Below are 17358 nucleotides of genomic sequence, written 5' to 3'. Positions count from 1 at the left end.
AATGAAAATATATGCAAACAACAGTTGATAGCCCCGTATGAAACAATGTACGAGAATTCAATACGTTAGTTATAAATGTAACTTAGTAAGTTCCTTTCAATTTTGCCTCCATACTTTTTAGATTTATAGTAGTTAAATTTTAAGTGTAAAATGAATATACACGTGACTGTATATATGCACTTTCCTGGTTAGAGAATTGATGTGACCTTTTTACACTTTATGAGAGTTAATCTGGATGAAAACTTTTTTTTTTTTTTTTTTTTGAGGAAGACTGGCCCTGAGCTAACATCTGTGCCCATCTTCCTCCACTTTATATGTGGGACGCCTACCACAGCATGGCTTTGCCAAGAGGTGCTGTGTCCGCACCCAGGATCTGAACTGGCAAACCCCAGGCGGCCAAAGCGGAATGTCCACACTTAAATGCTGCGCCACTGGGCCAGCCCCCTGGATGAAAACTTTCATTTCTCTTGTCTATTTTTCTTTTAACCCATTTGGCTCTTTTTTACTGTAAAATTTGAACACCTGGGTATAGTTGGTTCTATGTATCTGTGGGTTCTACGTCTGCAGACCATCTGCAGATTCAACCAACCACGGATGGAAAGGCCTACGATGCTTATGTCTGTACTGAACTTGTACAGACTTTTTTTCTTGTCCTTATTCACTAGACAATGAAGTATAACAACTATTCACATAACGTTTACATTGTATTAGGTATTATAAGTAATCTAGAGATGATTTAAAGTATAGGAGAGGATGTACGTAGGTTATATACAAATACCACACTATTTTATATACAGGACTTGAGCATCTGTGGATTTGGTATCTGCAGCGTGGTCCTGGAACCAGTCCCCCGTGAATACCGAGGGATGATTGTATTTCTTTTAATTACATAAATAATATATGAAATTCATAAAAAGTGAGAAAATTTGTCAAAGCAAATTGAAAAATATCACTCCATGTCCTATTGGCTCCAATCCTGAATGTGTGTCCTTTTAGCTCTTTCTGTCTCTCTCTCTTCTGTAATGAGCATTATTTTTAAAGCTATGGGAACATTTCTTCTGTCATCTCTTTCTCACTTAAATATGATCATTCATTGTTCATCTACTTCAAGACAAAAAGCTGCATATCATAAATTCAGTGAATAAATATTATTCAGTGGTTTGTGTGTCCCATAATGCACTTAACCAGTTCCTGACTGTTTGGCATTTAGATTGATTCCTTTTTTTTTTTTTGAATGCTATAAGCAGTATTGTGTTATACTCTTAAGTATGTGCTTGCTCAGTCATTTTCTTAGATTAGCATTTACAGTTAACTTCATTATTTTTCCCAGGGTGCTAGTAGGCCTTGAGGTTTCTCATCCATTTGTGTTTCTCCAGCTTTTTTCAGAGTTTAGTAGGCTTTCAAGTTAGTATTGAAAGAAACAAATTGCATTTTTCAGTATTTGAGGCTGTTGTTTCTGTGCTTTTGTACACTCAAAAGGTGGCGATGATTCGAGATGGTCTGATCTTTAGAAATGATCCACGTACTTACGAGCAAGGTAAATTTTACCATGCCTTGCCCTTTGAAAATCTAGCATCAATGTCTTTGTTTTTAAAAATAGCGTTTATCTGACGTCTTGAAAAATAATGCGCCTAAAGTAAATCTTTCTATATTTAATTTAAATAAGCATACATGCTAATTATGTAATATGTAAATATATGATATACATATATAATACATAACCAGGTTTATGTATTATATATAGCCACATATATAATATGTAACCATATGTAACACTTTAACTCCTTTCTAAGTCACCGTTAATCCTTTTGTACTAATAGACTTAATTTATGATTTTTCCTTTCTTTGACTCTTCTTGCTTAAAATGCAGTCAAATTTTCTAAGGCTTCTTTGTGACCTTAAATTTTATCTGGTATCAAAGATGGAGGTTTTCCCTCTGATGCTGGTTAAGGTTAAGTTAGTTAAGCCTTAGACCTTGTTAGGAGAACAGTTCCCCTCCATCCCAAGATGTCTGTGGCAGTGGAGTGGAAGAAGAGGGTAGCAGGAATACCATTTTTGGGACAAAGACTAATGGGAATTGAGAGGAAAGGCTGGCTGTGACTGGCCATGGATTCCAGTAACATATTTCATGTGAGTTAGCAAGGCAAAGGTTTCTAGCCTGAGAAACAGAGTTGGTGATGCTGGCATTCCTTGAGGGACAATTCATGAGACAGTGCAAGTTTTCATTGTTTTCTTTTTTTTTTAAGTTTCTTTTAGGGGGTGTGGTGATAAGAGATACTGAATTTGGTTTGGATTTGTACATTGTGGCATGCCCATGGAATGTCCAGTTGAAGACGTCAACCAGTCAGTTGGAATATAGTTCTTGGTCTTGAGAGAAAGAGGTCAGGACTGAAAATACGAAGTTGAGTCCCAGCAGTTAGTTGCTGGAGTCCCTCTGCCTGATCACATCACCTGCCAATTTTTGGGTGAAGACACAACTGAGATTGTGGATAGGTTAATTCTTCGTTTTATGGGAATGACTCCTGCATTGAGGACTTGTGAGCATCCCTGGGCAGTAAAGGCCAGTGCCACTCCTCCAATTTTGTGACATTCAAACTGACCCATGGACCCCCCCCCCCCCCGCTCCCCCGCCCGCCCCAATTCCCAGAAGGATTGGGTAGAGACTGGAGGGAAGATCTTGATACCGATACAGTTTGGGGTCTCCTGAAGTGATAGCGTAGGACAGCTTTTTCCTATAGACACGGATTGAAGCCCATATGTGTAGTTTTAAATGTTCTAGTAGACACATTAAATACTAAAAAAAAATATTTAATAATATATTTTATTTAACCTGATATAACCAAAATATCATTTCAACATGTAATCAATTGAAAGTTAATAAAATGTTCTGTATTCTCTTTTTCATACTAAGTCTTCAAATCCAGTGTGTATTTTACATGTAAAGCACATCTAAATTGGACTAGTCACATTTCCTCTGCTTGGTAGCTGCTTATAGCTAGTCGCTACCCAGGCACCATGGGTGTAGACTGTGTGTGTATGAATGGAAGTGAATTTGTGGTTTGCCTTTCCAGCATGTTCTCTTCTAAAAAGAATTCCTTCTTTTATTCCTATGAATAATTTACATAACCTTTGGTGATTTTAATTTGTTCTCTTGGTCCAGTGCAACTAGAGGAACTGAATCCTGCAGTTCCACAAAGATGAGTTGTTACCACAAGGATGTACTGAATTTTATGTTATTTAAAAGTTAACATTCCTAACAAATTAATAAAACATAGACAGGTTTATGTTTCAGTTCATATTGTATTTCACAATACAATATGAATTGTTCTTGATGGAGGAGTCAGTCCTGGTTTCTGTGAAGAAAAGCAAAGTATAAAATGTCATCCAGCAAATCAGATGTAGAGCTGAGAATGAAAACTCTATCTTGTAGTTTCTTGTCGAAAGTTAAGTTACCATATTCATTTGGGTAATTACAGTTTCTTACTTTGGGGATTTTCGAGGCTAATTTGGTAGATTCTCACTGGCCATGTCTAAGAATGGGGCCAGAGATCTCCCTTGAGATCCATATTAATATTGAAATCCTTAAAGGTTTCAAACTTTCAGTTCCCATAGCTTGAACTGATAAGCAAATTCACATTTCCTTTCTGAAATGTTTGTATTTGTTTAGTGGGAAAATTTGGATATGCAGAAAGCGGAGGAGAAATTCAAACAAAATAATAAAACCATCTTATAAAATGTTTCTAATTTTCCAGGAAATGTATTCTAAAGTAAACTATAAATATTCTTTATATCAGGTATTATTTTCTTTTAATATTGAGGTTATGTTTATACTGTTGGGCAACATAGTTCAGCCTAAAATTAAGATTATTTCCTAATGAGTTCATAATATTAGTAATTATAAAACAGTGCTCTTAAATGGGTCACCCTCCTCCCCTTCTGGCCCCCCACCCCCCGACATTTGGCATTTTCTGAGGGCATTTTTGATTGTTACAACTGTGGGAGGAGTGAGGGGAGTGCTACTGGGATCTAGTGGTAGAAGGTGGGGATGCTGTTGAACATCTTACAATGCACAGGACGGCCAGCCCCCACAACAAAGAATTACCTGGTCTAAATGTCCATAGTGCAGATGTTGAAAAGCCCTGGTCTAAAAGAATATCTCAGTTATAGCATTGGACTTCCTAAACAGAGCATATTTCTTCTATGAGCAACATTTATTTTAGCCATGTTTAGTATCAAGTAGCAGAAAAAGGTAATAGAAACTTCCTGTGTACAATAAGTTATACAGGTTCAAAATTGTACTCTTTCTATTTTTATGGGGCAGGTTTATTAAGAGGCTGGCAGGAAGTAACAAGGTCTGAGTAAATGCTGTGCAGTTACATAATTCCCTAATAAAAAAGTCTACTCCAGATTTCTGTTGAATGAATTTTGTTTCTTTTCCGACTTTCATTGTGTTACATTTTAGAATTTGAGAAGTATCCATAAAAGGGAAAAGCCCTGGATTTAATTTATTTATATACACATGCGCGGGCGCATACACACATACACACATCGTATAGAAATTCTAAGAAGGGGTAAGGATGGTTGATGAAATGAAGAAATGCAGAGATGGGAGAAGGGCATTCAAGATGACAGCAGCGTGGATAATGGCATGGAGGTGTTAGTATCACTGGCTTCACGTTGCCCTAAATATAGGTAAATTTTAAACTGTTAGCAACTTGCATTTGTTTTATTTCCCATGTAGTTCTTCTATTTTCCTCAAATAATTTTGCAAGTTTTCCACAGTTCAAATACACACCACCTTGTAGGTATCTTCTCTAGTAACAAATATGTTAAATATGTTGTAATAGTAAATATCTTTCTTTAAAACAGTGTATTTCTGGGCAATCATGTAAAGGGGAACCATAAGCAAAGGCTTTTTAGCACTGCATCACATAGCATTTGATTGCTAGGCAGGGCTATCAGATACTTCCTGCTTGTCTTTAGGAGTCAGAATATTAAATGTCCTCATTGGGAATGCCCGTGGAGAGGCCACTTGTGTCCCTAGGTGATTGGTGTGCATCCTCACGGTTTTAAACAGATAAAATAGTTCATTGTTGCCATTCATCATGAGAAATATATATTAACTGTATAGATCAATCTTCTGTCAGTTCCTACCATCATTATTTTTAATAAATCTACCTTTTCCAGTCTAGTTCTATAAGAGTTCATAGAGAGTGGGTTCTGAAAAGAGTCAAGCAAATATCAGATTAGGACATCCATTCTTGAAAGTATGTTTGGGAAGAAGGGATGAAATAGTATTTCTAATACTACTTACTTGTTAAAATCATTTAATATTAACTATTCACAGAAAAGACTTGTCATGTGCTAAAGCACCTTATATGTGTTATCTCACTGAATCCTTAAAACAGGTCTGTAAAGTAGAAAGTTATCTGCATTTTATAGATAAGAAAATGGAAACCATGAGAAGATCATAGCCCAGGAAGTCTTTATTAGGTCCATGTTCTAGGCACTATTCTAGTCTAACTTATTTCTATACAATTATGAAAGTATACAGAAAAAAGATAGAATGCATTTTTTAAAAAAGCTTAAGGTAGTCAGACTTCTTGGAGATGGTATTGAGATAGAATGCAAGTAGATGTGGGAAAAGCTTTGCCAGTAAAAATGTCAAATTAGTACAGAATTTGGATTTTACATAGAATTTGATTATTACAACTAAAGGTATCATTTGGGGAATCTGGAAGAACCATAGCTAGAGGTGGATATCCTCAGAGACTGGCAGATTACATTTTGGTCAAGCTTATGCATTTGGCCATTTGGCAGTCAACTGGTAATGTCTTTCTCCACTGCATTTCCACAACCCGGAGTGTTGGGGGAAAAATGAAAGAGGAAGGGCAGGGCATTCTTGTAATGCGTCTGACATGACTGTCCAGGCAGTGCAAATGATTGCAACTTTGTTGATATAATCTTTTCGTGTCAATTACTTTCGTTACACCTTTTGACAACATGACAGACACTTTATAGTGCTTTTATATGCTTTGAGAATCCTTCTTGGATGAAATAAACTGTGAAGATCATTTTTTCTACCTTTGTTTTTTGGAAACCAAGATCATGCCTCAGGTTTTCAAGGAATGTAATATATTTTTTGGTATGAAATCTTAACAATAAGTGTTTAAAATATAAAATGAGAAGTAAATAAATATTTTTGGAATGAATATGAAACCTAGTTTACCTGTTTAGCAGTATACATATTTTTTGGGCCACCAAGGAGAGCCTGAGTTCCATCTTTCTCTTTTTTGTTTTCATTAAAAGAGTCATAATTTAAAAAAGAATTAACTTGTATTTTTATTTCTCCTCAGAATTCTTTTACTTATTCTCAAATCTTCAGTACTATTTCTTCAGGCTGTACAGGAGACAAACACTCAACCGCCCATGTTTTAATAAGATAATCCATTTTGGATTTGATAAGGAGCCACTTGACATCATTGTAGACAAGGAAAGGTGGAAATATAGGTCAATAGTCATTTCCTTTGTTTCCTACAGAAAAATAAATGACTTAATACTTGATAGTAATCTTCATTTTCTTTAGGCACAGAGGACTAGGGATGTTATTTCATTACATATTCTATTCGGTGTTCTGGATGTTTTTTTCATTACTATCCAAACGACTTTTCCTAAAGGGAAATGGCTGATGAATATGTTAATATACAATACTCTTAAACTTGTACTCTGGCAAATATCTATTCTGTTGGGTTTTTTTAAGTTTTGATAACCCCAAAAATCTGTAAAACTGATGAAACCCAGGAAAAATGTTAGTAAAAGCAGAGTTAATTCTTGTCTTAAACGTGTAGCTAAGAAGACTCATTTATATAGGATTTTTTTTTGCTTTATTTCAACCAGTGTTTACAAGCTTGAATAAATTTGATTTTGTTAGTATCTATTGTAAGATTTGAACGTACTCAGCTTAAGAGAAATCTTCCTCCGTACCTAACAGATCCTAAGCAAAAAATATATTGAAATTAAACAATATTGCTAAATATCCATATATCCCAGAGTGTCATAGGTCTTTCAAGGGATGTTGGAGGAATGTATGGCATGGTTTGCTTTTCCTACTGGGTTCCTACCTCAACCTTTGTGTACAACCTAGAAAAATCAATGCCATCCTTGATACTCTTCCCAACTCTGTCTTATCACTGCTCTTTCTCCTCCTCATCAGTCATCAAATGCTGTTCATTCTTCCTATGAACTCTTTCTCAAATATTTTTCCTCCTCTTTATTCCCACTACCACTGCCTTGGTTTATCCCCTCACCATCTCTCCTTTGAGCTATTGTGTTACCTATGAACTGGTTCGTCTCCATGCTGAATAAATCCTGTATCTTTATAAGCTGTCTTCCAGATTAATTGTAGTGCTATCTTTCTAAACACAAAGCATAAACAAATTTTGCTTTTACTTAATAAAGCCTTCATGACTTCCCATCATCTATTATGTGTGTGATGCCCAAACACATTTCTTCCACATTTACCTCAAGTCTCTTAAAGCAGAGAACCTTGCTATCTTATTCACTTGCTCTCCTAGCAACTAGCACATAGCAGGTGTTAAAGAAATATTTCTAAATGAATAAATGAATTATCATAACATATAAAACCCTTCATGACCTGACCCCAAGTTACCTATCTGGTCTCATCTCCAGTTTCTCCTCCAGTGAACACTATGTTCCAGCCGTACCAAATCCTTCATTATTCTTCCCCATATCTGGGGACTTTCATAGCCCTAAGATTTTGCTTTTGCTCTTCTTCTTGTCTGTCTGTCAACAATCAGTTATCACCTGGATCAGTTAGACCCAGGAGAATGAACTGATCTTACATCTATCTACATTTATCCTTTTCATTAGCCCGACAAATATTTACTGAGCTCATACTATGTGTTAGACACTGTTATAAGTCTGCGGATAGGGATACTGTTATGAACAAAAGCATAAAGTCATGGCCCTCCTGGAACTTACATTCCAGTGTTATAGCAAATGAAGAATCCGTCAGATAGTGATGAATACGAAGATGGAGTAGAATGTAGAGGCCTGGAGGAGAGAGCGTTTTTTGACATGGTTGAGATGTAGCCTGAGCAGAATGGTAGAAAGTGGGATTGGGTAACTGGTTAGAGGCAAATTGGATAAATGGTTAGAGGCACCTGCTGTAGGGCAGGGGAAGGACTTCCGAATGACCTTAATATTATCTCCCCTCACTGTATCTGTAATCAGCCTGTCTTTGCTTTACTGTTCCCACCTCAGTGCCACTTCCCAGCCTTTTGTTATGTCAGGAGCCTGAAGTACACTAGCGAGAGTGGCTTGGACAGTTCTGGGCTCATATAGCTTTGCAGCCAATGTCAGCATACCCAGAAGCTGAGGGTCTCTATCTCTGGGAGCAATGGAAGATAGAGTTAGACTGCTGACCATTTTCATAACTTTGGGCAGATTGCTTACTCTAACTTTAATTTTCTTGTCTAAAATGGACATAGTAAAACAAAGTTGTTAGGGGACTAAATGACCAGAATGAAACTCGGTAAAATTTTCTCTCTTGTTCACTGATATATCCTAAATACCTAGACAGAGCGCGGCACTCAGTAAATATTTTTTGGATGAATCAGTGAATGAACAAATGAATGATGTAACTAATGTAAAGCACATGAAACAACACCTGGGACATAAGTGCTCAGTAAATGTTAGTTGTTGTTATTATAGTTGTTATTTGTTAAATTATGAGACCCTGTGATCATATTGTGGTTGTGTTGCACATGATTGTCTATGTGTGGGGCCTGTCTACTGCGATGGGCCCTCTGCCCAGGCTGAAGGTGCCTTGTTTCAGTGTCTCTGTGTGTGCTCAGGGCAAGAGGCTGGGAGGCATTGGCTGGAGCAAGTGAGTAGCTGTCTGATTCCTGTCTACTCCTGTTCCTAGCTGTGGCCTCTGCTGGGACTTGGCCCTCGGAATTAGTTTCTGCTAACCCTGTTTCCTGGAGGGAATCTTATTTCAGACTTCCTTTTCCAGAACTGAACTCCATCTCTTATCTTTTACATGACATCAAGTCTATTTGTTGGCCCATCCTGATACTTGGATACCTGAGCCTGCATGTTAGTTAAGTTCTCCCTGGAATGTTAATACCTGCCCAGCTGAACTGAAGTTTTCTCTCCCTCTCTAGGGTTTGATTGGTGGTAGCTTGGCATTTCTCTTGCCATAATATTCTCCTGGTTTTGGAGTTTAGTTTCTGTTCTCCCGTCGCTGGGTTGCCCCTGTGATCTCCCATAGTGCGTCATGGGATGTGGATGGAATGAGATGACTTTGGCATAGCAGAGCCCCTCACTGCATGTTTATGGGGAGATTTGGCCAACTCACAACCCCCAAGTGTGTGTAGCTCTTCACAATATGAATGACAAAAAATAATATTCTGTTACAATTTGTATTAATGCTGGGGCAGAAAATGTTAAGCTAGATGTTATTTTAACCATCTTCGCGCAATGAACAAAGGAAAGAAGGCATGCATCCATTAGAATTTCTGAAAATATATTGAGCCTCTTTGAAAATGCTAGTAGTGAATTTTGGCTCCCAGTTTGGGTTGAGTTGGTTCTCCTCTTGAAAAGCATCCATTTACAGCTTGGATAAGAATTTCTCTGTTTTTCATGGCTAGATTAGCAACTGTCACTTATAGGAAACATTTCTAAATATTAATGTAAACTATACGTTGCTGTGATAATTTAGCACTTTACCAACATAGGAAGGAGAGTGATCCTTGCTGTCAGGGAAATGTAAGTTGCTGCATCACAGTTAGAGTTTTACTAGTCCCTGTGAGAGACACTATTCCATGTTTCGGTGTGAGGATATCTTTGGAAGGGTTTTGTTTTTGAGACTGAAGACAAACGTTTCAGACTAATGTATATATGGATCATTGAAATCACTAAAGGGGATTTAAGTTGAGAGCCCCAGTAGGTCTATAGTTTTGGCTCTTAGTTCTGCCAATAAAATATGGCCAAATAGGTGATAACCACTCTCCCATGCTGCAAAGGAATGAAAGATGAAAGGCTACATTAGAGTGGAAAGCCTGTGTTTGAACTGATGTTTATTTTGTACCATTTCAGATGCTTTGATTATGCATATGCCCTCTACATAATTGTGTTAGCAGTGTAAGGATATGTGAGCATAGGAAGATATGCTCGTTCATGTAATCTAAGCAATTATAAATTAAATGTGATGCCAAAAGTTATCTCTCTTAAGTATAAAATGTAGAGGTGAAGTTACTCTATCATTCAAGTACATGAAACTGTTGTGAACATATTGAATGAGCCCCCACGGACATGAATATTTTCAAAACACTGGGTAGTAGATGAGATTACCATAGATTTTCTGGATATTGAAGTCAGGATGGGAATGACTTGCTAAATTAATTTTGAGATATTTCTGGGATCAGTATGTATAATCTCATCAAGCCAATAAAATATGTTGAAAGCTTGATTTAAAGAAAGAAAAAGTGAAGCAGCTTTGAAACAGGAGCTTCTTTGACCTCTTATTGTTACTCCCCATAATGTTGATACTCACCAGTGACCAGAAGTTGCACGTTCAGTTTGATGACTAAAGCAGCTCAGCCCTGAAAGAAGCTGTTGCTGAGATTCCAGAGCTCCTTTGTTGGGGCCTTCAATAAGTTGCTTATATTTTTTCCCATTTTGATAAAATGAGTGGAGAGAGCAAGATAGTGATAGTGGTTAGGAGCTCAGCTTGGGCTCAGACTCATTAAGTTTGGGACAGAGCTGTACCATTGTGACTTTGGACAGTTTAACCTCTTTGTGTCTCAGATGCCTCATCTTCAGATAATATATCATCGACCTCTTGGGTTGCTGTGAGGATTAAATCAGTATCTATGTGCACAGCTCTTAGCACAGGGTCTGGTCCATAGTAAATATGCAAATATTAGGTAATATTATTATGTTCGTTACCAAGATAATAATGAAATGATTGTCGTTTTATGCTACTGTGTGATTTGTTGCACAGCAGTAGATAACTGAAACCGTTGGCTAAGCATGATTCTATTCTATTAGGTTTGTTGATCCTTACTATAAAGAGCAGGAGGATTTCACTGATTCTCTTGTATTTCAGCACAAGTTTTGGGGTTGGGGTAAAAGAGTTGTTTTCTCTCCAAAGAAATGACCTATTAATTGGTTGGATTAGCACATCTATAGTAAATTGAAAAAATTGGTATTGTTGTTAGTGTTTATGGTGGTTGTTAGGGTAGAGTTGAGTCAAGAAAGGGTAGAGGTTGACTTCTCTCAGAAATCTTTTTGAACAAAAAGTTAATTGTAATCTGATTCCGTTCCTTTTTCTATAGGAAAAGTTGTCCACAGGATGATACTTTTAACCAGTTGACTCATTTGTGTTACAAACCTTTAGAATCTTCCTTGAAAGTGCCTTAATCAGCTTGGTGCAATGAATCCCGAATTGCTACTCATTATGTTCCTCCCATCGCTGTTTAACATAACACAAGCATAGATGGAGGGCAGTTGGTATTTCTCATCACCTGTAGCCAAACATGAAGATGTAAGATGGATACATATTTAAGTGAATACGTCCTGTACCTTGAAAGATCAAAACAAATACCAATAGGTTCTTTTTGGCTTATGAAAGGAAACTTTGTTTAAAAATTAGGTCTATTGAATATTGGCTGACTGACTCTTTATCACTGCATTCGTGCAAACTGGACGACCCACAGTCAGGAGGAGAGAAAGGAAGAGACCTGCATTATGCCGGTAGGAGGGTAGATTGTAGTAGTTGACCCAGAAAGTCAGCTTTCTATATTTTTATGAGTTCTGTGTTTTTATAAATTATCATCATTGAGCATCAGTCCCTTTCCTTCCTGCAATTCTGTTCAAAATATTTTGCAATGGTGGGATCAGTGACAGTTGTGCTCATAAGGCTGTTGAGTAGAACTACTGTCAGCTGGACTACCGTGTTGCCAAAATTTATTTGGCAAATAGGAATATCCAGAGTACCGTTCTCATTCAGTGCACATGTAATGGTCAATAGCCAGCTAATAAATTTTGCTTTAATTGGTAAAATCTACTCATACGAAGCAAGTAACATAGGTGTACACAGATGTGTGTGGTTTATATGTGTATGAATTATATGTATATACATAAATTATTAATTCCAAGGGTTCTATAATATAAAACTGTTTGGTTCAACAAATACGGAAAAAGTACCATGTTGCTAAAATTGATGACTGTAATTTTATTGGGAATCAATTGAACAATTGATTCCACAGCAAATGTGTTTGATTAAGATTGTGGCAAGATGCGTTTGACAGCTATTCTAAATTATTAGTTTATTACATATTTAAAGTCTACATTCAACTGAGATTGTATATCTGATTTTAGTTTAGAGAGATAAATCTATCAATATTTTGTTCCAAGGACTATATTTTCAATGCTTTTCAGTTATCATGGGCTCTATAAAAAACCATACACCTTCCTGGATGGTTTGGAATATTGGCGTGATGCTCAGTGCTTATGTTTATGCTAAACAGGGTTAGAATCATGAATGCAGAGATTAATATGCTTCATATATATTTACAGTATAACTTTGAGCATATAGACAGGTTGAATCTGCACTAGTCAAAAGAGTTTAATAGTTAAGGCTTGGTTCTTTAGCTGTGAATATTATTATTTATGGTGTTTATTGTGGTTGTGGCTGTGGAGATCCTGGAAAATCATAGAAAGAGAAATACTTCCAGGAAAACTTAATTTCTTAAAAAATTTTTGAAAATGTTTTATTTTTTCACTTTTACATGAAACTAAAATGTGCATCCTATCTTTAACCCATGTAGAATTATTCAAAAACAGCAATAAAAAAAGACTCATCATGAAAATGCAGGGATATTTAAATGTGCTAAATGGAACATAGACACAGTCAAGGTTTTCGTGATTTATCAGTTTTTAACTTCAAAGTCTCTGGTTAGCTTGCATTTTTTAAACTAATGAGTTTATCACAGCCAGTAAGGAAAATGGTTGAAGTATTTCAGCTGTAAATTGATACAAAGCACTAAAAGGACATTAGCCTCTAATCAGATTCTAACAGTTCATTAAACCTGCCTTTCCAGAATCGCTCTTTGTCTTTTCCCCTCCTTTGCAAAGCATCTTCTTCCCTTTTTGTCTGGGCAAGACCTCCTCTGGGGTAGGAAGCAATATCAACTCATCCTTCATTGTCTACCAACCAAACAGCCTACGGGATGCTTTGTTACGGTAGATTCCTGGCTGCTGAGAAAGGCGGGCGAGTTAAGGGCTGGCCGCGGCAGGAAGGCTTCTCAGAGACTCGGTGGTGACAAGCCAAGCTGGCTGCTTCCAACCACGGAAGCAAGTGACACGTGAGGATTTGAGATCCATGCCTGATGTGTAAACAACTTACTAGCCTCCATGAAAGGATTTTAAGCGTGGAACAAATTAACTGAGCTGGCTAGTAATACCTCAACTCCTTCTGCCCTAAGCTCTTAGGATGCAAAAGCCCTAAATCTTTTAGACAAGTCAAAAGCAAAAATTTTTTTAAATTTATCCTGCCAGTTTTAATAATAGTCTGTATTTCTAAGAAAAGAACATGACAGCAATTTTTCTTCTTTTTATTACTTAAAAGACTAGGTAGCAGGAAATTTTTAAATGCTCATTATCTCTAGAGTAAATTTGCTTTTTCTTAGTGTTGATTTCTCGGAGAAAATATTTGTGATGAGGCCCTATAAATTTTATTTCTTTGAGTACTTTTCTTAAACAAAAAGAGTCAAGAAATAGGAGAAATAATTAGAGCTTCACTATACTGCACTCTGTTGGTATTATTTGGTAATAAAAATATTTAATTTATGATTTGTTGAAGTGGGAGTTATTTTTATTTAACTGTCTATTTGGTAGAAAAGCAACTTCATGAAAGGTGAAAACCTGAAGGTTTAGAAATGATATTAACCTTTGTCACCATGTAGGCAAAATATTTAGAAACAGATCTCTTTCTTTTAATACAGCCACTTTAGTGTCACGTGGTTACATTCTATAATTGAGCAAAGGAATCGTTCTCAAAACTCAGTCAAATTTACTCATTTCAATTTCTTAGTTTCGTCAGTATATGAGGGTAAAATTGGCATGCTAAACATCTTTTAAAACAGGAGCTTGATTTTGGCCTTAAGCAAGCACTGATATGTGGCTTTCTGACTCCCTTCATAGGTTATTGATTTCAGAAGAATCCCCAAAGCAGTGAAAATTAGTAGAAAATAACCTTGATTTAATCTTTTTATAAATGTTATTGAAATTCTATCGGGCCACAGTAGAAATAAAGTTTTTCTTTCAAGAGGTGGCATACTGAGCCAAACGTATACCAGAACAGAAAGCAAATTGTTATTTATTCTTTGGTTATGACTTCATCTTAGGAATTTACTCTTAATCCAAGACTTATGCTGGTTGTTTTTAAAGGAGATATTTGGGGTTGATATGTAGAAATTTTCATTTGATCAGAATTGCCATGATGCCAAAATTCAATGTGTCCAGAATTATATTATCTTGTTTAAAAAATTACTTAGACTTTGACAATAATATGAGAGTCTATAAATTATTTTTATCTATTTTCTGTTTTACGGATTTCTGCAAGCAAGACAACCTCTAGAAATAAGGAAGAAAGAAACTTGCCTTATATTTCCTTCCACTATTGCAGAAGTGTGATGAATTGTTTCAGCCCCATAAATATAAATTACTGTAAGGTTTCCTTATTCCAGTTTATTACAGTCTGACCTCCAACCCAGAGGTCAGAGAATCAGACTGATTAATTCAACTTCTTGGTCATTATTTCAAATGAAAGTTCAGAATGGGGGGATAATTGGTTATGCTGATAGTCTCATTTAATCATACTTCATTGTTAAAAAATTAGGTTAGCAGCGCTCAATGTACTACGGTGGAGGAAGACTCTCTCAGATGTCCTCTTTTGAATGCTTTTTAGCTGAATTTCCTTCTCTCTCTTTTTTATTCTCAGAATATCAACTCCTTTGAGAACAGAATGTTAATGCTTGATGGGATGCCGGCAGTCAGAGTCAAAACAGAGCTTTTGGAATCTGAACAAGGGGTAAGCAGAAGTTTCTGAGGATGCCCCACCTCCTTCTCTTTATGATAGTGGCAGTCATTTCCAGAGCCTAGGTTTGCAGAACACTTCTGGTTTTCACTTGCTTAAGGTTTTCTCTCTTGAGTTAAAATCGTCTGAGACTGTGCTTGATTCTTACCAGCCTCAAATATTACTAACTTCCTGAGATTAGGAAGGCATCATGACCTTATAAGAACCAGATGACTTTGTTTAAATTGGTGAATGTTTTGAACAGCTAATAGAAATCCAAAGCGAAGAGGAAGTATTAGAAAATAAGGTGGGAGTATAACCTCAATGTCGAAATAGCTTGGTTCTTCCTAAATTAGGAAATTGCAGAATACAGGTATGGGAATGCTACTGTTTGTTGGATGGATTTTTCTTTTGACATTTGTATTTACCCTTTTTTACTCAATGAGGGCTAAAACAGTTGATGAAATTCCGGTCAGTGAGTTTGAAAAGCACATAAAAGCAAAAGAAAGGTTATTTAACAATATGTAACCAAATTGACGAATTAATTTATGGCTACTGAAAATATGAAGACTTAAGAGCACAGCTAGGTTTTTTAAAAAGGATGTAGGAGGTTCACATTTATAGCTCTCCTAGTTAACATCATAATAAGGGCAGTTTGATGGCTTGCAGCGATAGCTGACCGCATTTTGTATTTAAGGGAGAAAGCACTGCTCATGGACCTGAGTGCACACTGTGTAACTGTCTTATTAAACCACCACCACTGAGGCAGTACCGAAGACAGAAAAAAGGACATAAATAAGTATTTTATCTTAATCTTTTAGTGTTTCTCTTATTCAGAAAATCAACGTAGACCATTAGCAATGTTCTTTAATTGAGCAGTCAAAAGAAACTTTAAATGTGAATAAAAGCTCACTGTTATAAAAATCAGTGTGCATGAGTTCGTTTGGGGCCCCATTCAAGGGATTAGAAAACTGATGTTCCAAAAGGATTTCGTAATGAGGACATCCGAGGGCATAGATCTAGATGGTAACACTTAGAGGGCTTCTCCAGTAACTTCTCCATTCCTGAGCAATGTGTGGCAGGGTGTATGGCATTTCAATACATATTTCTCTTGTTCAGTGTAAGCCTGTGTCTGAAACAGAGCCCCACCGTGGTAGAGGACATCATTTCACCTTTGTGTTCAGTGTTGATTGTCGCAGCTCTGAAATGGACTTTGTGAGTATGTCAGCTCCACAGTTCTATCCATGACATAATGACTGGCTCACATAGATTCAACCCCAAACTTACGCAATAGAACACGATGAGAGAGCAAAGACTATGTGGCAGTTATTAGTAGTATTTGTTGACTGTAGACCAACCTTCAGAAAAAGTCTTGTGTTCACCTGGATTTTCTAGCCTGACTCATCAAGTTAAACTCTATATCCTCCACACGATTTAGTCTTTATTTTTATTGTTTAACCTAACCACAAGAAGGATTTGTTTTATTTCTTTAGAGTTCTGTTTTCTTAATCTAGATGCATTAACATCAGTTTAATAAAATAAATTTCTGCACACCTCATGTTTAAGTTCAACAAATTATATAGATTATAACATCTCACTCAGAGAGGATGGCCTTTTTCCACTGCTGATGGAAAAGTGAAAAAGTGATGTATTTCACAATCTTGCTTTTATTTTTCAATACAGTCATGACGTTGTTTAATGACGGGGATACATTCTGATAAATGCATCATTAGGCGGTTTTGTCATTGTATGAGCATCATAGAGTGTCCTCACTCAAACCTATATGGTACAGCCTACTACACACCTAAGCTATATGGTACTAATCTTATGGGACTACTGTCGTATATGCAGTCGTTGTTGACTGGAACGTCGTTGTGTAGTGCATGACTGTATGTTCTTCAACTTCAGTGGCGGTAAATCTACTCAAGTCCTATATGTTAGAGAAAGGCAAAAAAAGTACAGAAAACCAGTCAGAAAATACTACCTGTCAAAGCTACTAGTCAAAGCCGGGATAGTGCATTGTTGTCACCAGTCCTGCAAATCTTTAATGATATCTAGATACTTCTCTCCTCTTTACTATCATTTTTCATTTGTAAGGTAAGGTTTGTGTGAAAGATTTAGGAGCACAAAAAACAAAAAGCCAATATTCCCAGAGGTTTTACAGTGTGAATAAGAACCTCATGTCACATTATTTATTAAAAGTAGTTTTCTGTCCTCAAATAGGGACAGAAAAACTTGTAGTTTCATAGATT

At 36.5% G+C, this 17358-nt stretch overlaps 1 protein-coding gene across 7 annotated transcripts in view; it reads left to right on the top strand.

Annotated features, from left to right (window-relative positions):
• Window positions 1-17358, top strand: part of KLF12 (KLF transcription factor 12) — a 582757-nt gene that overhangs the window by 334605 nt on the left and 230794 nt on the right. For 5 of the 7 annotated variants that reach the window (XM_070578452.1, XM_008534682.2, XM_070578453.1 and 2 more), the window contains one exon: window positions 15032-15121. The exons of the other annotated variants lie outside the window; for them this stretch is intronic. In XM_070578452.1, the coding sequence (XP_070434553.1) occupies window positions 15032-15121 (90 nt within the window). The remainder of the gene's footprint in view (window positions 1-15031; window positions 15122-17358) is intronic. 7 annotated transcript variants of the gene reach the window in all.

This window comes from Equus przewalskii, chromosome 16, assembly GCF_037783145.1.
Source record: "Equus przewalskii isolate Varuska chromosome 16, EquPr2, whole genome shotgun sequence".
NCBI classification, from domain to species: Eukaryota; Metazoa; Chordata; class Mammalia; order Perissodactyla; family Equidae; genus Equus; species Equus przewalskii.
This window is presented reverse-complemented; position numbering and strand designations above follow the sequence as displayed.